Below are 22,650 nucleotides of genomic sequence, written 5' to 3'. Positions count from 1 at the left end.
TCTGGATACTTTTGACCACATAGTGTATATTTACGTTAGGAATGGAATTTCATTCATGTCGATGGCAGACTTCTGTTCCAGGGACTTAGTGACCATCAGGGTGAATAAAGGAAGAAAGCACAAGGGAAATTGTAATTGCCTCAGCTTACCTTCCTTATTATGACATTACTCCTCTTTCTAGGAAGTGAGATGACTGATAGACAGCTGCTCACAGCAGAATGAACAACTGGTGACTCACTTCTTTCTTCTAGGCCCACAGGCATAGAAAAAGGAAAGAAGTAACTGACCTAATGGTTGGGGCCCACTCAAAAGGGTGGTTATGTCAAACAATGGCATGTGATGATATCTGACCACATGTATATTAAGTTTGAATTGCAAATGTATGTTAAAAAGGCTGTTACCTATAGAAATCCAAGGAAAAGAGACTGGGACTCATATAGAAAAGACCTAAACTCATGCTTATCTGAAGTCAGAATTTTGATAAGGAACCCAGCAGATTTTGAGGAACTAGTGGATGCAATGGCATCTGTCATTATCACCTCATATTTAAAAAACTGCCCAATCATCAAGAAGTGCACAAACACAAAAATACCTTGGTGGAACAGAAATTTGGAAGTACAAAGGGAGTAGTTAAGAAGACTGTTCAACCCTGCAAGAAGGAAAGGACAATGGGCAAAATATCAAGAAGTCCTTGTCAAATACAATCTTCTGATCAAACCTGGAAGGTATTCTGTGAGGAAGTGGAAGGTACAGCTACTTGTACTAGATGTCATAAAATCCTCACTAGAATGCCAGCCAATCCAGGAGGTATTCTAAGGAAGGAGGAGGGTGGATGTACAAGGACTGTGATTGAGACACAGGACATGCTCCTGGAGACTCACTTCCCTCAATATACTCTGGCATATAACACAGACCAGGAGGCAGTCCCTTAGAGTCACTGATTTACAGGTAATCAAAGGGAAAACTGGGAATCCACCAGAGAATGTGCTGATTTCAAAGAAGACCAGTGAGCAGTGGAAACTTCACCAGCTTTTGGGAAGGTAGAAAAAGCTCTACACTTTCAGGAAATAGCTCTGTGCATCTTTCTGGGTACTGAGGGGCCTTTTAGCATTATGACCTTCATATCCATGGTTAGAACTGCAGAAGAGCATGACATTGAGACCAGGTGGATTAAGACCAGCCTAAGTAGAAGAAAGATAGAAACTGCCACAATAAATGAGAAAATTGTCATTGACACCGCCAAGGGTTGTCCACAAGGAGGGCTCCCCAATGCAAAACTGATCCTGGAAACAGGATCTAAGGGTTATTCTCAAGAAAACTGTTAAAGTACGATTTATGAGGAAATAAATCCTGCACATATGCTGGAATCTCAAACTCCTTGATGAAACTCTGCCGGTAGACAGGGTAGTGAAGTATCGATGGGTAACCCAGGATGTGAAACTTATCACAAACCTCTCAATGAAAAAATATATGTTCCAAAGCAAAAAGTACTCTTAGGAGCATTAGAAGGGCCTGTGGTAAAAGCTGGGTCTAAACCCAAGGATATGTACTGGATATACATCATTGTAATAGGACCTATGGTATTTTAGGGGCAACAGTGTGGCAGAATAAAGTAGATCAGAAGGTATCAGGTAAGGAGTTTGGCAAGGTACAGAGATTGGCCTGTTTAGGCATAACAGGCAGAATTAGCAGCACATCTACTGTCAAAATAGAGTCTATACTGAACAAGCACCCATTATGTCTTTGGGTTACAATAGAGGCAGCAGCATGGGTATACGGGCTAAAAACTGGACGTAACTGCATTCATTTAGGATATCCAGAATCTCACATGAAAATAGTGACTGTATTAAATATAGGAATGGTTGAGGAAATGCCTGCTGACCATACAATAACTTCAAGCTGCTTCAACAAACTACATAGCAAAACACTTGGAAGAAAGGAGCAGAGGAAGAATGAACCATGACACCATTCAAGAGACACAGTCTGGTTTACTGACATACCGAAAACAGATGACAGTGCTGGGGCCAGAGTACACAAGGTGAAGCCTAGACTAGAGAGAGCATTCTCTCTAGGGAAGCCAGTCATAGTATTTCAGGTGGAAATATCCGCTATCAGAGTGTGCATGAAGGAGAATTTGCATATGTGCTACAAGGATTGTAGTGTTTATGTTTATTCAGACAGCCAAGCAGCTCAGAAATCTCTGCCAGGCACTGCAATAAGATCAAAGATCAATGCAGAATGCCATTAAGCCCTTGGGAGTCTAGGGTAAAGCAGCAGGTTACAGCTGCTGGCTGTCCCGAGTCACTCAGGTGTTAGTGACAGTGAACAAGCTGATAGGCTAACCATGACAGGTGTGATGACTATGTATTGGATCGGAACCTGTCCAAAACATCACTAAGGTAATGGTAAAATCAAAACTATAACTGAATCAGCAGCAGTGCATAGAATATTGAACCATGATCCTAAACCAAAAACATACCAAGCTGATGACACTGAAGCCATGTTTCAAGAGAAGTTCTGTAATCCTGGACTGGAACAGGAAACAGATTGAACTCATGTTAGGACTCATGACTGGCCATGAGAACTTAAAGAGACTCTTACACATGATGGGTATAGAGGAAGAAACCCCTGACTGTTGACTACATGGTGAGGAGGATGAAACTGCACCACATCTAATATTCCAAAGGCAAACCCTGAAGGGCAAAAGACACGGATTACTTGGGTGACTAGAGCCTGAAGAAATCATGTCTAATGAGGAATTACTAAAAGGTCTCCTCCTACTTGTTATAGGTACCACATGGCTTTGATAGAATCACAGAGAGCAAAACCAGACAATAAATTCAGTTTTGGTGTGGACAACAGTGGACTAAGACCACTGTTGTTCTTGTATCACTGCATTCATCAAATCAAATTAAATTGTTCTGTGCTCTCTGATACCATAAAATTTAATGGCAAGTTCAATATTGTGTATTCCATTCATTATCACTTGTGTTCCACATTAAAATGTCAGATACCGAATAAATTTCACCCAAGCTCAGTGTTATCTATACCTGGACTCCCAAAACTATTGATGCATCTTTAATCACCAGGACCAAGATCATCAACCATTAATAACCACCTGATGAACATAATTTGGTCCTGTGACATCTTGTGTAGATATAAGACAAGTCAAAATATAATGCAGAGATAAACATTACAAATTTTTCACATAGGGCCAATACAGAAATTAACCATGATTTCACAATCATTCTAAGTTACATTTACTGCATGTATAATTGATCTAACATTCAGATTGAATGTTTGACTCTCCACCTGTCCTCATCTAGTTCAGACTTGCAGTGTAGCATCAGTTTTCTTCCATCAGGTAAATATAGGATGCTACCCTTGGCCAATAATCCAGATACAGTGGTGGAAATTCAAGAACAGTACTCTATTAATGCAAAGTAAAACCCATTACTAGACCATTAAGCAGGCAAAAGAACAATGTTTTGAATAATAAATGTTTTTGGTTGAAGATGTTAGTCACTGGTATGATGGCCAGTTGCTTCTCATTTGGTTCTCTTTGGGGTCCCACTGGGTATTTGGAAAGGAGGAGGCAACATCACCTGCGATGGCCATCCTGATTTCTCACTGTACGTCTACAACAGTGGTATGCATATAAACATTAGTGCAACATAATCATACAACACAATAAACACATCATGTAAAGAAAAGTAACCTGAGGTACATTATAATAATAAGAGAAGGTGAACTGAGAAATCGTGATACGCTAATTAAAATATTTTTGGCGCACCACACTTTTCATATATTCACAAGATTTTAGCATGTCTCAGGCATGTGCTAGGTGATACATGATGAGAACCAGTCTTCAGACTAAACAGCAATTCATCTCTGACCAAGATACTAGTCCACTTTCCACATATGGTTGGTAAGACATCACATTCATCAATCCACTTAGTGCCTATGCATAAGGGAATTACATCCAGTGCAATGGAGAGATGTGTGACCACAGGCTGACAGCTTGGCTCTGGCCATGGCAGGTTCCATGCTGATTGGCTATCTTTGCCCATGATTATAATCCTGCACTGAGTTTTAGCATATACCCAAGCTTGTCTGTATCACTGTTGAATTTTCTCAGTCCTGTAAACTCCCCACAACAGAAAAAAGACACTACAGGTAATATTCAACTACCAACACACAACAGACTATGTGGCTGGCACACAATCTGCCAATGGTGTGACCTTTCAAAATGTCATTCATATGTGTTCACTATAGATTCAAATTAGATATACTGGGAATTATTGTGGTGGCAGCAAGAACAGCCTTCTGTTCAGGTGAATACAAAATTATCAGCACAAAATCAAATAATTATTACTTAAGAATTGATCTAATGTGCAAGAAAATAGGGATGTAGATAAGCTAATATGAACAGCATAGTGGATGTCTTATTTTAGACACAAAACCAGCGCCTACCACAATAGTAAAAGTTCATATGACTACTAGATCTGCAGATTGTGAAGGACTTGAAAGAATGTATGATGAGATAAAAGAAATTATTCAGGTTTTTAAGGGACGTCAAACTATAATTGTGGTGAAGGATGAAAATTCAGTAGTAGGAAAATGGAAAAAAATTAAAAATAGTAGGATAACATGAACTCTGGGAAAGGAATGAAAGAGAATTAAGCACAGTGCACAATTTAATTATTGCTAAAACTTAGTATAAAGACCGTGAAAGAAGGCTGCACATGTGGAAGAGACCTGACAATACCAGAAGGTTTCAGATATATTATATAATGGTCAAACAGATATTTTCAAAACATATTTTCAACTGAAAAACTTTCTTGGGGCTGAAATGGGATCTGACCATGTTGTATGAGTACTTTTCTGCAGATTAAAACTGAAGAAATTAGAAAATGGTTGGAAATTGAGGAAAAAAACTGCCAGAGTGGAAGTGAGCTGCAACAGAATCAGCTGCTGGTAGGCAAGAGTGTTATGCATTGCGGAACAAAACATGGTCAACAGGCATTGTGAAGGAGAGCCAGCGGGCTGCAGTATGGCAACAGCTGGCACTGCAATATGCCAGCAGGACAGAAGCTTTTCCTCACTTGCCACCAGGGAAGTGTTTAGAGTACATGCCTTAAGTCATTAACAAACTTAGCCTGGAGCATGTAAGTAATCAGCCATTTGAGTGCTAAATGAGTCTTGTCTCAGTATCAAACCCTATACCACAAGCCTGTGACACATGGAGAAACATTATGGAATGTTGTATGGAGTCCACTGTTTGACCATGGGGTGGGGCAGCCTGCCCCAAGTCACAAGACCAGCCACCACCAGAGAGGCAACTGGATGCCTCCATCAAACTGTCCCAATGTACTATGGTCAAGGGCCAGAATAAAGAAGCTAATTAAACAAATATGCTGTCATCTTGACATCTCATTTCACTCTCCATGGCTGAGAATCAAAGGGACATGCAACACTGGTGTCAGAACATTGACATTGCCTTCTTAGGGCAATGTCTGAATCTACAGCCTATGATATGGAAAGATCCAAAAATTATTGGTTGTATTTTGGTCATAGAGATTTGATGGTCATGCATTTTGTAAAGTAATTTTTATCGTGAGTAGAGAAACAGTGGATTTGTCTAGTCTTAGAGCTAATGGAAGTCAAATAATCATTAGTGCTTGTTAGATGTGCAAAATGTAACCTTGAGGGCTACTCAGCACCATGTATGAAATCAGTTCCAGTAAAACTGTTATACATTTAATCATTGAGAACATATGGTTAGGCAATGTCAGGAGTCGAGATGGCTCATGATTAGATGTAAGAATTAAGTTAATGTATTTTGTTTACTGTTCTTGTGAATGTTAGTTCTCAAAATTAGTGTTGTCAAGGAAAAGCTTGGACATAACCAGAGATGCAAGGTGTATCAGAACTGGAAGCAGTAAGCATATTGTTAGGAAAGATAGCACAATTAACAGCGGATAATACAGAACTGCACAGGTTGGTAGAATTGTGATTGTCACAGCAAGGTGTAGATTTGTCAGTCACAAGTTGAATTGTTCCTTTTTCTGGTAGGTCAACTGAGGATGTGCAGGTCTTTGTGGGAAAGCTTGGAAATCTGGCTCAGGTGGAAGGTTGGTCTAATACGGAATTATTGAGTGTTGCAGAATTGAGACTAACAGGGGAAGCTAAAAACAAACAATGGAAACTCCAGTTAGGAATATCAACAATGTAGGAAAAGATAAATTGCTACTTACCATAAAGGAGACATGTCAAGTTGCAGACAGGCACGATTAAAAGACACTCACATGTAGCTTTCAGCCACAGCCTTCGTCATAAAGGTGTGTGTGTGCGCGCGCGCCCACACACACACACACACACACACACACACACACAAAGCAAGCACACCTCTTGCACACAAACTGCCAACTCCAGCATCTCGGACCAGAGTGCAACATCACATGAGATGCAAGCAGCAATCTGATGGGGGTGGGGAAGGGGAAGGCGAAGGGATAGTAGTGTGTGGGTGGGGAGAGAGAGAGATGAATGCTGTCTGGTGGAGTGTGTAGGGACTAGACTCCAACAGGTGCAGTGTCAGGAGGTTGTGGGGCAGGGAGGTGGGGAGAAAAGAACAAAAACTGAAAGGAACCTGGACCAAGATACACTACCTTCTTTTCTTCACAACCTCAACACCTTCTCACCCATCTGTTTCATGTGAGCCGCTTCAACCCAGCATGCCACCTTCCTAAAGGTTGACCTCCTCCTCACTAATGGCTCCATCCACACCTCTGTCCACATTAGACCCACCAACCACCAACAGTTCCTGCATTTTGACAGCTGTCATCCCTTTCACACCAAAAAATCCCTCCCATATAGCCTGGCTGGCCAGGGACGGCATATCTGCAATAACAAAGACTCCTTTGCTCAGTATGTTGAGGGTTGCACCATGGCCTTCACAGACAGCCCCTATCCCTCAGATCTAATCCGCAAACAGATCTCGCATGCCATTTCCCCTCACAGTCCCAATCCTCCCACTCCCCCAAAAACCTGGCACAAAGGAGTGTCCCTTTTATCACCCAGTACCACCCTGGATTGGAGCAACTGAACCACATCCTTCGCCAGGCCTTTGATTATGTATCATCGTGTTCTGAAATGAGGAGCACCATCCCGAGATAGTTCTCATTCCTCCTAAAGTGTTGTTCCATCGCCCATGCAACCTCCACAACATCCTAGTCCATCCCTATGCCACACCCAATCCCAACTCCTTGCCACAAGGATCATATCCCTGTAGAAGACCCAGGTGCAAAACCTGCCCAATCCACCCACCCAGCACTTCCTACGGTACTCCTGTCGTAGGTTTATCATACCCTATCAAGGGCCGGGCCACATGTGAAACAGGCATGTCATTTACAGTTCTGCTGCAATCACTGCACAGCTTTTTATATTGGTATATCTACCAACCAGATGTCCACCGGGACAAATGGCCACCACCAAACTATGCCCAAGAGCAAAGTAGACCACCCTGTGGCACACCATGCAGCTGAACATAACACACTTGATTTCAATGGCTGCTTCACTATCTGAGCCATCTGGATCCTTCCTTCCACCACCAGGTCTCATGAACTGCACAGATGGGAGTTATCCTTACAACAAATTCTCTGCTCCTATAATTATCCTGGCCTAAACCTACAGTAACATACTGTCTCCACACCCTCCACCCAACAGTTTGCACCCCCCTATGTCCTATCATCTCCTCCCCATTCTCATCTCCCACACTGTTTATTTGCAGACCTCTACCAATGCATCCACCTGCCTTTCCCTGCTTCTCTCATTTTTTGTTTCTTCACCCCCCCTCCCCGCCTCACAACCTCCTGACGACATTGTGCCTGTTGGAGTCTAGTCCTGCACACTCCACCAGACAGTGTTTGTCTCACTCTCCACCCGTACACTATATCCCTTCTCCATCCTCTTCCCCGTCCCCTCCAGATTGATACTTGCATCCCACGTGATGTTGCATTCCAGCCCGAGATGCTGGTGTTGGCAGCTGTGTATGCATGAGGTGTGCATGGCAGCTCTTTGTGTGTGTGTGTGTGTGTGTGTGTGTGTGTGTGTGTGTGTGTGTGTGTGTGTGTGTGTGTGTGTTTGTCCCTCTTTACTGACAAAGGCTGTGGCCAGCAGCTACATGTGAGTGTCTTTTAATTTTGCCTGTCTGCAACTTGACGTGTCTTCTTTACAGTAAGGGGAAGCTAAAACTTATTTAATGTATACAGAAGCTCTTCAGGGAGCCACAACACTTGAAGAATTTAAAGAAGCATTGATTCAGAGATATATGAAACAAAATAGTGCCAGACACTATAGTGAAACTATGGAACAATTTGCGATCAGGGTAAGGAAAATTAATGGATGTATGTATGAATTAGGACAGGATGCTGTAGATAATGAAATCATTTTGCAAGAACCTGAGTAGAGGGTGCCTGATGAATTTTTAAGAGGGTTGCATGCAGAAATGTCAAGAAGTCTATGGACAGGGGGTCCAACGGATTTGTGCACAGCAGTGCGGTTGGCTATAGATCGTGAGGAGATTGATTTGCTGACTGAAATGGAGAATAAACAGACCGTGTTTGCAGCTAACAGAAAATGTTTCAGGTGTGGACAAATGGGACATGTAAGGAGGCAGTGTTGACAGCCTCATCGTGATGTGGATAAAGTATGATGAAGCATTAGTTTTAGAAGTAGAGGACCAGAGAAGAATGGAAACCACAGGTCCAAGTACAGTCATTCCCTGTAAGATTGGATGCTATGAAGTCACTTGCAAAGGGGGAGTGTGCGATAAGAGGAATAATAGGAAAAGAGGATTTCAGGATATTACTGGACTCTGAGGTACATGTGTGGATCACCAGTAGTGATCTGGTGAAACATTAGCAATGGGATCCACCACAGTACAGACTGTGTGGAGTGGGATAAAGATGTCACACCATTAGTATCAGTGGACATAGACTTTTGCCTAGATGTGGTTCAGTTTAAACAATGTGTAGAGATTGTGCTACATGTGAGTGAGGGCTAAAACATGATTCTAGGATTAGATTTTTTATATCAACATTGTTCTCCCCCCCCCCCCTACCCCCATGAACCATGCACCTAGCCGTTGGTGGGGGGGGGGGGGGGCCTTGCGTGCCTCAATGATACAGATGGTCATACTGTAGGTGCAACCACAATGGAGGGGTATCTGTTGAGAGGCCAGACAAATGTGTGGTTCATGAAGAGGGGCAGCAGCCTTTTCAGTAGTTGCAGGGGCAACAGTCTGGATGATTGACCGATCTGGCCTTGTAACACTAACCAAAACGGCCTTGCTGTACTGGTACTGCAAACGGCTAAAATCAAGGGGAAACTACAGCCGTATTTTTTCCGAGGGCCTGCAGCTTTACTGTATGGTTAAATGATGATGGCGTCCTCTTGGGTAAAATATTCCGGAGGTAAAATAGTCCCCCATTCGGATCTCCGGGTAGGGACTACTCAGGAGGATGTTGTTATCAGGAGAAAGAAAACTGGCGTTCTATGGGTTGGAGCGTCAAATGTCAGATCCCTTAATCAGGCAGGTAGGTAAGGAAATTTAAAAAGGGAAATGGATAGGTTAAAGTTACATACAGTGGGAATTAGTGAAGCTTGGTGGCAGGAAGAACAAGACTTATGGTCAGGTGAATACAAGGTTATAAATACAAAATCAAATAGGGGTAATGCAGGAGTAGGTTTAATATTGAATAAAAAAATAGGAGCACAAGTAAGCTACTATGAATAGCATAGTGACCACATTATTGTAGCCAAGATAGACATGAAGCCCAAGTCTACCATAGTAGTACAAGTGTATGTGCCAACTAGCTCCGAAGATGACGAAGAGATGGAAGAAATGTATGGTGAGATAAAAGAAATCATTCAGATACTGTGGGGAGATGAAAATTTAATAGTCACGGGTGACTGGAATTCATTAGTAGGAAAAGGAAGAGAGGGAAATGTAGTAGGTGAATATGGAATGGGAGTAAGGAATGAAAGAGGAAGCAATCTGGTAGAATTTTGCACAGAGCATAACTTAATCATAGCTAACACTTGGTTCAAGAATCATAAAAGAAGGTTGTATACATGGAAGAAGCCTGGAGATACTGAAAGGTTTCAGATAGCTTATATAATGGTAAGACAGAGATTTAGGAACCAGGTTTTAAACTGTAAGACATTCCAGGGGCAGATATGGACTCTGACCACAATCAATTGGTTATGAACTGTAGATTAAAACTGAAGAAACTGCAAAAAGGTGCAAATTTGAGGAGATGGGACCTGGATAAACTGACAGAATCAGAGGTTGTAGAGAGTTTTAGAGAGAGCATTAGGGAACCATTGGCAAGAATGGGGGAAAGAAATACAATAGAAGAGGAATATGTAGCTTTGAGAGATGAAATAGTGAAAGCAGCAGAGGATCAAGTAGGTAAAAAGATGAGGGCTAATAGAAATCCTTGGGTAACAGAAGAGATACTGAATTTAATTGATGAAAGGAGAAAATACAAAAATGCAGTAAATGAAGCAGGCAAAAAGGAATACAAACGTCTCAGAAATGAGATCGACAAGAAGTGCAAAATGGCTAAGCAGGGATGGCTAGAGGACAAATGTAAGGATGTAGAGGCTTATCTCAGGAGGGGTAAGATAGATACTGCCTACAGGAAAATTAAAGAGACCTTTGGAGAAAAGAAAACCACTTGCATGAATATCAAGAGCTCAGATGGAAACCCAGTTGTAAGCAAAGAAGGCAAAGCAGAAAGGTGGGAGGAGTATATAATGGGTCTATACAACGGCGATGTTCTTGAGGACAATATTATGGAAATGGAAGAGGATGTAGATGAAGATGAAATGGGAGATAGGATACTGCGTGAAGAGTTTGACAGAGCACTGAAAGACCTGAGTTGAAACAAGGCCCCGGGAGTAGACAACATTCCATTAGAACTACTGACAGCCTTGGGAGAGCCAATCCTGACAAAACTCTACCATCTGGTGAGCAAGATATATGAGACAGGCGAAATTCCATCAGACTTCAAGAAGAATATAATAATTCCAATCCCAAAGAAAGCAGGGTTTGACAGATGTGAAAATTACTGAATTATTAGTTTAATAAGCCACAGCTGCAAAATACTAATATGAATTCTTTACAGACAAATGGAAAAACTGGTAGAAGCTGACCTTGGGGAAGATCAGTTTGGATTCCGTAGAAATGTTGGAACACGTGAGGCAATACTGACCCTACGACTTATCTTAGAAAATAGATTAAGGAAAGGCAAACCTACGTTTCTAGCATATGTAGACTTAGAGAAAGCTTTTGACAATGTTGACTGGAATACTCTCTTTCAAATTCTGAAAGTGGCAGGGGTAAAATACAGGGAGCGAAAGGCTATTCACAATTTGTACAGAAACCAGATGGCAGTTACAAGAGTCAAGGGGTATGAAGGGGAAGCAATGGTTGGGAAGGGAGTGAGACAGGGTTGTAGCCTATCCCCGATGTTATTCAATCTGTATATCGAGCAAGCAATAAAGGAAACAAAAGACAAATTTGGAGTTGGAATTAAAATCCATGGAGAGGAAATAAAAACTTTGAAGTTTGCCGATGACATTGTAATTCTGTCAGAGACAGCAAAGGACCTGGAAGAGCAACTGAACGGACTGGACAGTGCCTTGAAAGGAGAATATAAGATGAACATCAACAAAAGCAAAACAAGGATAATGGAATGTAGTCAAATTAAATCGGGTGATGCTTAGGGTATTAGATTAGGAAACGAGGCGCTTAAACTAGTAAATGAGTTTTGCTATTTGGGGAGCAAAATAACTGATGATGGTCGAAATAGAGAGGATATAAAATGAAGACTGGCAATTGCAAGGAAAGCGTTTCTGAAGAAGAGAAATTTGCTAACATCGAGTATAGATTTAAGTGTCAGGAAGTCTTTTCTGAAAGTATTTGTATGGAGTGTAGCCATGTATGGAAGCGAAACGTGGACAATAAATAGTTTAGACAAAAGAGAATAGAAGCTTTCGAAATGTGGTGCTACAGAAGAATGCTGAAGATTAGATGGGTAGATCACATAAGTAATGAAGGGGTATTGAATAGAATAGGGGAGAAGAGAAATTTGTGGCACAACTTGACTAGAAGAAGGGATCGATTGGTAGGACATATTCTGAGGCATCAAGGGATCACCACTCTAGTATTAGAGGGCAGCGTGGAGGGAAAAAACGTAGAGGGAGACCAAGAGATGAATACACTAAGCAGATTCAGAAGGATGTAGATTGCAGTAGATACTGGGAGATGAATAAGCTTGCACAGGATAGAGTAGCATGGAGAGCTGCATCAAATGTTTTAGGTCCATTCAGTAAAACATCTGCAGGGAATAAGTACATAATCACAATAATACATCATTTTCGAAAATAAGATCATTTTTCTAGATACATAGAAATGGTCATGATACCAAACTGGCAGGCAGCAACAATTGTACATGCACTAGTGAATAATTAGATACTGAAGTTTGGAGTACCTGAAACAGTAGTAACAGAACAGGAAACAAACTTCATGTCAGATCAAATCTCCACATGGCCCGTGTTTACATTTTGTGATTTTGCTGTTTCCTCTACGTTTACAGCTCTAACATCAAATGAAAACAAAATATATTTCTGTGTCCAGGAGCTATAAAGTACAGAAGGCTAAAATATGGTATTAACTTCAGTTTTGTGATTTTATTTTTTTTCCCACATTTGTGTAAGTTATTGAATGTGAAGAAGTTAAGGACCAGTTTTTCCATCCACAAGCCAATGGAGGAACTAAAGGCGTGCATAGGACAGTTGGGGAGATGCTTGGCTACTATATTGACTCACATCCCACTGACTGGGATGTCTATTTAAAGTATGTTGTATCTGCCTACAACTCAAAGCAACATATGAATACAGGATTATCACCATATGAAGTAGTAAATGGTTGTAAAATGCCATCAAAGTTTGATGTATTGAAAACAAAGAAAGGGAAGACTGGAGAGTCTGTTAAGGAATTTGTCAGAGTGACTAGGGAAATTTGGAATAGAGAATGGAGGGCAAATACACAAGCATCAGAGGAGCAGGAAGAAGCAGTGGGCAGTGCAGCAAGAATGTCACAGTATAAGCTTGGTGAGTGGATGATGCTATAAACTTCATATATGCCAGAGGAAAAGACAAAAAAGTTTGTTACAAAGTGTCAGGGGCCATACCAAGTGGTAGAAACTATGTTGCAGTAAATGTCAAGATTCAGTTGTTGCTGAAAACAAAAATTGTGCATGTAGGGCAGTTGCAACATTTTCAAGAGAGTTCAGAAGTTATTTGAGTGATAGAAGACGTGAACCAGGAAGGGAGAGTGAGGAGAAAGGTAATGGAAGATAAACAAAAGGTTGTGAATGAAACAGTAATGAGACCCATATGGATTAAAGTCTAGGAGATAGTCTTTTAATACCTTTTTTAGTTTGGGTATAGATTTAGTGTAGTTAATGCAAGTAGCTGTGGAGCAGCAATGAATTTAAAGAGGAGGAGAGGAGGAAAGTAATAGGTATTCCTGCCAATAGGTGAGGTGCAGAGAAGGCAAGGTGGTGTGTTCATAGCAGGACTCTGATCTTCATCAGGGTGGAAGCATTGCATAACCAGTACATTCAAGTGGGAGTGCTTTTTGCAAGCAGGAAGACTTAGTGGTCACCTGAATATATCACAACCTCATTTCCATTGGCTAGAGGAGCCCCTGGAAGTGCTACCTGCTGCAAATTTAACCAGCTTAAATCAAACTCTAGGGCAGGAATTAAAGCAGTCTGCAAACATGCTTCTGAAGCAGTGGCAGGAATGAGTCTCCCTGGAAACCTTATTGCAGCCTGTAAATTGATACTGGGAAAATCAGTCATGGAAAGAGACAACATTGACTAATGTCATACGAACCCCATCACAGAAGCACTTGTTATACTGAGTATGGTCCTTGTTTTGATAATTAGAAGACGAAGCACAAGACTGATTTCAGACGCAGCCATTGTTCAGGTTCTAGTGGATTTGATACACTGAGCATAAAAGGAGGAGAAAGAAGATGAATGCCCAAGGGGGTAGTATTGAGTTATAAGTTATTGTGCAAGAAGCCTAGAAATGAAATAAGTTCCATGGTGTTTGAAGGAGGGGCAAGGGGCCCCTGTAGAAATCTGTAAGATTAAGTGATTGGGTTAAGGAAACCAATTGTTGGAATGATTCTTAAGAGGTCAAACAGGGCCAGAAGGGCCAGTCACCAGGAACTCTAGTGTAAAGGATAATGTTGATAAAAAGGACAGTGGAAGTGAGTTTCAACAGAGTCAGCCAAAGGCAGGCAAGAGTGTTAGCATTATGACGCAAAACACAACTGACAGACATTGTGAAGCAGAGACAGCCAGACACAATATAGCAACAGCCAACACTGCAGTACACTGTTGGAAGGACGGAAGCCTTTCCTTACTTGACACCTTGGAATTGTTAGAGTACATGCCTTAAATCCTAAATGAACATAGTATGGAGTGTATAAGTTCACATGGCTCTAAGCACTATGGGACTTAACATCTGAGATCATCAGTCCCCTAGACTTAGAACTACTTAAACCCAACTAACCTAAGGACATCACACACATCCATGCCCGAGGGAGGATTCGAACCTGCGACCGTAGCAGCAGTGTGGTTCCAGACTGAAGTGCCTAGAGCCACTCGGCCAAGCATATAAGTACTCAGTCATTTGTGTACTAAATGATTCTTGGTTCAGTATCATAGCCTGTGGCACCAAGATGATAGCCCAGAATGCAGTATGGGGTCAACTGTTTGACCACAGGATGGGGCAGTCTGCCCTGAGTCAAGAGACCAGCCACAGCTGGAGCAGAGAGCTGCCTGCTCTGTGGAGGGAGGTCATGGCTATCCCTGTAGTATCACTAGAGCACTAGAGCACCGCTGCCATGCTCATCATGGATACACCCTGAGTGTTCGCTGACAATGGCATTTGAGTGATGCCACGCTCAGCCCCGCTCTTTGTGCTGTCAGCAATGCCGAAGGGCGGAGGGGGGGGGAGCTATTATTTCACATGAGAGGCAAATGGGCATCTCCACCAAGCTGCTCCTGATGTACTATGGCCAAGGGCTGGAATGAAGAAGTTAATTAACCAGATCTGCTGTCGTCCTGACATCTCATTTCAGTCTCTGGGTGACAATGAAAGGGTCTTCTAATAAGTGAAAGAACCATTGATAGTTGGAAGTTTCAAGTGGAGCATTAGGTGGTGATTGAATTTGGAAAAGAACACAAAAAAGACAAATCGGTATCTTAGAGAGATGAATAGGCAATGGGGCAGACCATCAAAAAGTCATTGCGAATAGTGCTTTTTTAGTTTCATAACATACATCATATAAACCATTCAGTTCACATACAGGAGACATATCAAACATTTGTAGTACAATTTCACACTAACACAGAACTAATTCTATTAACAATATCCTAGTAACAAATGTTTTGTTACAGAAAAAATCTAATACTAACTTATACCTAGCACAAATTATCAGTTTATTCTTGATGAATTCTTCTGCCAAGTAGTAACATTTCCCTCATAAGATATTTTGCAAACTTGTATTTTAAATTATCTAGTTTCATTTTAAGTATGTTTTTGCATATTAATTTATTATTTATTTTCATCCCCATATATTGTGGAGTCTGTGCATATAAATTCAGTTGGTATGTGGGGATCATAAAGTTCTCTTTGTTCCTTGTGTTATAAGTATGGCTAAAATAATTCTCCTCAAATCTTTTTGTCTGCTGTGTTAGAGGATTATGATTTCATAAATGTATGGTGAGGAAACCAGTAGGATAAAGGATAGTAGGATTCGCTTTGCTGTGCATTACACTTGTATCTGACAGTTTCCTTCTGCAGCTTAAGTTTGCAAGAAACGGTACTTGAACTTCCTCAGAAAACTGTACCAAGCCTAATGACAGATTCAAAGTAACTACCATATATTATATTTTGGGTACTCATGTCGGTAAGATTTACTAGTTTGCAAACAAAAAACATTGCAAACACAAAACTGTTTATTTATTAGGAAGTCAACATGTGTTCCAAATAAAGTTCTTGCCCCCATTTAATCCAAGGAATTTAACCATAACTTCTATCATAAGTTGATTACTATGCTGTATTTGTAGCTCTATACATGTTGAAGGTTTGATTCTGAAATGTGCCACATGGGTTTTTACAGAGAACAGTTGCAACCCATTTCACTAGAAACTGTTTTCTAGGAAACTGAGTGTGCTCAAAATAGAGCTTGGAATTTTTTCTGTATTATTTCATCTTTTAAAACAGAAGTAGTGTACACAAACATAACTTATTGGGAATTTATATTTATGGGTAAGTTATTTGTGTTTCTATGGAAAAGCATTGACTGTAGACTCCACTATACCAATTATTCAGTGAATTTGAAGTGGTATAATGTAAGCCAGTGCATATTTATTTAATTTATGGGTAAGCAAGGAGTGTTTTAATGAATCAAAGGATTTGTAACATTGCAGAATTTTGATTATCTCTTTACTAAAGTTGTTCACTCTATCCAGAGTGTTTTCTTCCTATTAGATAACAAACTCATTACTTATAAAATCATCATTTTTGTACAATAAAATTTTGAATCTGTATTGCAGCTACTTTCTCCAGCACTTTTGACAGAATTGGGGGAGTATAAATATAGTTTCCCTATGCCCTTTCTTGAACAGAGTTATTACTAATATAGTTGAACAGAGTTGTTACTTCTGCATGCTTCTGTACATCAGGAAAGTACCCCTGTTCAAATGGTTGGTTTATTATTTGAGTTAGTCGATGAACTGTTACATGGTATACTGCTTCAATCACTTCAATGGGTATCCATCCCAACCAAACACAAATTTCAGTAGAAATCCTTGGATGACACACAAGACACTGAAATTAAATGAGGAAAGGATATCATATAAAAATGCACCAAATGGAGGAGGTGAGAGGGAATACTGATGTCCAAAATGGCAAAGTGGGAATGGCTAGAGGAGAACTGCAGAAATGTAGAAACTTGCATGTCTATGGAAAAATTATGAAACCTTTGATGAAACGAGAAGCAGCTGTGTGAATACAAGAGCTCAGATGGCAAGCCAGTACTAAGCAAAGAAGAATCAGCTACTTCTTCTTGTAGTCTTTATTCTTGTCTAATATTCTTTCAGTCTCATGCTTTGCTATCTTCTGTCCCTGATGTTCTTTTTCCTGGGTCTAACTCTGTTCTGGAAACCTATTAGAGCCAGAATTTAATGTTGACAGTCTCCTTCTTGTAAATCTGTGTTTCCTGTATCTCCATTTCCTCCACATTCCACTGTACCTCTTGGATCCAACTTACTTTGACTCTATGGTTCACAAGAAATTCATTATCTGAGGTGTCAACTTCCTCTAGTCCATTCTAAGAACATATCTCAAGATTATAGTCCTTATTTCCCAGACAGTGTCCGAGATCCTCTCTGCATGGTAAACAGTTCTTAGTTCACTTTTCTTTCATACTGATGATTTGCTGTTCTTTGAGGTCTCAATATCCACCTCAGAATTTTTTATTCCACAAATTCAAGCCTCCTATGTAGTGTTGTTCTTGAAAGGATCAGGCTTACTGTTAGGTATAAGGCTTCAGAGTGGATCACTCTCTAATGATGTCATAATTTTGCATTAATAGAAAGATTCTTCTTATTTTGCACTGTGCAAATGGTTCAAATGGCTCTGAGCACTATGGGTCTTAACTACTGTGGTCATCAGTCCCCTAGAACTTAGAACTACTTAAACCTAACTAACCTAAGGACATTACACACATCCATGCCCGAGGCAGGATTCGAACCTGCGACCGTAGCAGTCGCGCGGTTCCGGACTGCGCGCCTAGAACCGCTAGATTGCACTGTGCAGTCACATTAATGTGACCACTAGTCAAAAGCCTGAATAATCATCTTTTGCAGTATGAGTCATGCAGGAAAAGTCAGTGAGGTTCGGGAAGGTAGTGACAGGGATATGGAGCCATCCCAACTCCAGTGCCATGGCCAGCTGTGCTTCTCAGTTGAGGATCCATGGCATGAACAGCCCAATCAAGATGTCCCACAGTTCCTTGATTGGGTTGGGATTAAATTGTGATGTTTGGTGGCCAGGTAATTACATTTAACTCATCCGGGTGTGTCAAACCACGCAGATGCATTGTGAGCTGTGTGGCATATTGCGTTTTCATGCTGGTCAGGTGCCTTTGTGCCCAGGAAAAACAAACTGCATGTAGTAATGGGCATGGTCCCCAAGGATAGATGCATACTTATGTTGATCGAGAATGCTGAGATCACCCAGGGAATGTCAGGAAAACATTCCCCAGACCATAAGGCTTCTTCCTCCAGCCTGGACCCAGAAATTTCATGCTGTGCATGCTTACAGTAATCTGTCTGACAGTGCGTAAAACTGATGCACCTGAAAAGGCCACCTGTATCCACTCAGTGGATGTCCAGCTGCAGTATTGGCATGCAAATTTCAGCCTTCATCACCAACATGGGTGCATGAACCAGGCACCTGCTGCATAGATCCATAAGCAGCAACATTTACTGAACATTCATTGAGGAGAGACCATTGGTTTTGGATAGTGCCATTTTGCCACCCACAGTATATTTTAACCACAGCAACATACAAACAGGTTAGGAACTTAACTGTTTGAGAAATGCTTCCAAGATTGGTCCAAAAGTCAATGATCATCTCCTTTTATACATCAGATAAATCACACTGTTTCTGCATTATGACAAATACAAACGACTGCACTGTTTCCTGTCCCACCCACCTCCCCCTCCTCACACACACACACACACACACACACACACACACACACACACACACACACACAAACAAACATCATTTATATACCCTTGGATATCTGTGAGTCATTTCAGTTTCCCAGTTTTGTGGGGCAAGTTGATTTTGAATATAGAAAAGTATTACACTTCCTGATTGTTCTATTTTTTGCATATTGTTGTGAACTCTCCAGGACTTCTTGGCTTCCTGTGTTTGATGATGACTGATTGGCTACCACCTAGGGTAGTACTCTCTGTGCGCAAACTTGTCATCATGGTGAATCAAATTATGTCAGATTAGGGTTGGCATGTAAGTGTTAACAACATTACAGCAGAATTATTTAGTCTTTGAGGTGTTCAGGATGTTCTCTGGTCACTCACTAATTATTTCTTTAGATGCTATCCCTCATTCCTTTATCCAGGCTTTAAACCACAGCAGCATATGGGGTAACTAAAGCCACTCAGTTACACTGCTTGTGATAGTTTGGAAGGAATGTAGAGAAGGGCTATACAAAGGAAACAAACCTGAAGATAGTATTACAATACAGGAAGAGGAGGTAGGTGAAGATGAGATGAAAGTTTTTATATTGCAGAGATAATTGTGTGAGGCACTGAATAACCTAAGACATCTAAAATAGATGACACTCCCTCAGAATTAGAAACCCACTGGAGAACCAGCCATGACAAAACTACTTCAAATGACATGCAACATATGCAAGACAGGTGAAATACCTCCAAACTTCAATAAGAATGTAATAAATCCAATCCAAAGAAGATCCATGCTAACAGGTGGGAATATCACAAAACCATTGCTTTATAGATGATAGTTGCAAAATATTGACATGAGTTATTTACAGAAGAATGGAAAGATCTGCTAATGGTATTTTCATGGATATTAATAAATGGTTTAAATCCAACTCACTGACATTAAACTTCGAAAAGACTCACTATATGCAATTTAGAACCTGTAAGAGGTTTCCACCCAGCATATGCATAAAGTATGAAGAAGAGCAGATAGAAGAGGTTGGCAGTCTTAAATTCCAGGGATTACAACTTGATAATAAATGCAGTTGGGAGGAGCACACCACAGAACTGCAGAAACGCCTTAACAAATCTGTATTTGCAATTCGAGCGTTTGCAGACACAGGCGACATAAAAATGAAAAATCTTGCATACTTTGCCTACTTTCATTCCATAATGTCATATGGTATAATATTTTGGGGTAACTCTTCAAGTCAAACAAATGATTTCAGAGTCCAAAAGCGTGTAATACATATTATTTGTGGAGAAAATTCACGGACGTCCTGTAGAAACCTCTTCAAAGAACTGGGTATACTAACTACTGCCTCTCAGTATATTTACTCCTTAATGAAATTTGTCCTAAATAATATATCTCTTTTTCCAACAAACAGCTCAGTTCATACATACAATACCAGGAACAAAAATGATCTGCACAAGGACTTAAAAGCACTTACTTTAGTTCAAAAATGTGTCCACTACTCAGGAACACTCATCTTCAATAATTTGCCAGCAAACATAAAAAATTTAGTTACAAATAAAGATCAGTTTAAATGGAGCCTGAAAGACTTACTAGTGGCCAACTCCTTCTACTCCATTGACAAATTTTTTAATAGAAACAAATGATGTATTGTATATATTCATACTGTTAGTATTGTTATTTCAGCTTTTTTTTTTTAAAAAAAAAAAAAAAAAAAAAAAAAAAAAAAAAAAAAAAAAAGTGACATGTTCCACATCCACGAGGATCTCCTCAACACTGATCTATGGAACAAAAAACTAATCTAATGTAATCTAATCTTGAGGAAGATCATTTTGGGTTCCACAGACATCTGGGTAAACATGGGACAATACTTGTCCAGTGACATGCCTTAGGACATAGCTTATATAAAGATAAACCTCTGTTTACAGTGTTTGTAGACTGAGAGAAACCTTTTGACAATGTTGCCTAGAATACAGTTTTTGAAATTCTGTGAGTAGCAGAATAAAATGCAGAGAGTGAAAGGTAATGTACAACTCAAACAGAAACCATGCTTAAGTTATAAGAAACAAAGCATGTGAAAGAGAAGCAGTAGTTGAGAAGGGAATGAGACAGTGTTTAACCTATTCCTGATGTTATTCAATCTGTATCCTGCACAGGACATAAAGGAAACTACGGAAAAGTTTGGAAAGGAAATTAAAATCCAGAGAGAAAAAATAAAAAGTTGAGATTTGGCAATGACACTGTAATTCTATCACAGAGAACAAATTATTTGCAAGAGCAGTTGTATGGAATGGTTAGTGTGTTGAAAAGAAGTTATTATATGGAAATAAATTTTTTTAAAAATATTTAATTGTAGCTCAGTTATATTATTTGATGCCAAATACATTACATTAGAAAATTAAATAATAAAAGTAGTAAATGATATTTGCTATTTGGTAAGCAAAATGTCTGACAAAGGCACACTCACAATAGTAAGATGAGTGTTTCTGAATATGAGAAATTGATTAACATTGAATATATATGTGTCAGGAAGTATTTTCTTAAGGTATGTAATGTTTCTGTGGATTGTAACCTTGTATGAAATTGAATTGTGCACAGTAGACGGTTTACACAAGAAGAGAAGAGAAGCTTTTGAAACAATGTGTTCGTTGTGACAACTATCTACCCTATGAAATGAAAAGTGTGTATAATGTACACAAAATAATCAAAACCATTTTACTCAAGATCTGTGCTCACACATTATATACTTGTAATCCTGCCCTGTATGTCACATGTGTCCATGTTATATCACTGTAGTTCAGTGTGAACAATGTTACTATGATGCATTTTTTTATGTGGGTCTCAAAGATCCCTTAATGGATGAGTGTGACTGAGTGCAATAATTATCAGAGATACAAAATCAAATTATACTCATACAGAGGAAAATTCAGTATAAAATGAAAGGAAAAACAATATATTTGCTATTTATTTATTTATTTTTGTTTGTTTAGGCTATACTGGCTGGACTGGCTGGTGAAGATGATGTGCATTGGCTTCCTGCTCTATGTAATGTACCAATATGCTAGACCATCAAAAGCTCTGGTCATCTCTTCTGTGGATAGCCTGAAGTTATCTAGTGCCATCAACAGTTTCATTCCTTAAAAACATTAGTACCTGCACATCAATGATATAAATAGGACAAACTTTTAATGTATGAGAAGGGTCACTAAACTCTGATTAAAATTACTTTGTGATTGGGGCTTCAGCGAGTCAAGTAGTAGGGGTGGTCCCCATCCAATCAGTTCTTTCCTCATGCCATGTGCTCACTGTATTGTCTAATTTTGTAGGTTGAGTACAGTGCCTTGTGAAGTGTGGCTGGATGTACGCCAGCAACTCTGCCCCCTGCCACAGCTATCATCTGTCAAGCACAAAGAAATTTTAAATGGAGTATAAAACCTGAATCAAGTTTAATAGCATAGTACTATTAATACTACTACTGAATCTGCACATTTTTACTACTACAAAAAAATATTTTGGACCTTCAACAAGGATATATGGATGAATGTTTCTTTGATATCTAATAAATTACACTGTGTTAAACTGTGAAAAAATCTCTAAGCACTAATTACATGTGCTTTTTTTGCTTTTCATTATTGTACATAGTCTAAATAGTAATTAGTTATTCCTACCATTTTAAACTAATTAAACTGACACATTTAAACATATGTGTGTCAGAAAAAGTAATACAATGGCTAAAATGAATAGAAAAAAAATGGAAATTTTTTTAGA

At 39.9% G+C, this 22,650-nt stretch overlaps 1 protein-coding gene across 1 annotated transcript in view; it reads left to right on the top strand.

The window, feature by feature from the left end:
• Positions 1–22,392, top strand: part of LOC126474477 (putative fatty acyl-CoA reductase CG5065) — a 203,239-nt gene extending 180,847 nt beyond the window's left edge. The window contains exon 8 of the mRNA XM_050101949.1: positions 21,873–22,392. Coding sequence (XP_049957906.1) covers positions 21,873–22,023 — 151 coding nt within the window. The 3' untranslated portion in view covers positions 22,024–22,392. The remainder of the gene's footprint in view (positions 1–21,872) is intronic.
• Positions 22,393–22,650: the final 258 nt, after the last annotated feature.

Source organism: Schistocerca serialis, chromosome 4, assembly GCF_023864345.2.
Source record: "Schistocerca serialis cubense isolate TAMUIC-IGC-003099 chromosome 4, iqSchSeri2.2, whole genome shotgun sequence".
Classification (NCBI taxonomy): Eukaryota; Metazoa; Arthropoda; class Insecta; order Orthoptera; family Acrididae; genus Schistocerca; species Schistocerca serialis.
The sequence above is the reverse complement of the archived record's forward strand: the minus strand, read 5'-3'. Positions and strand labels throughout refer to the sequence as shown.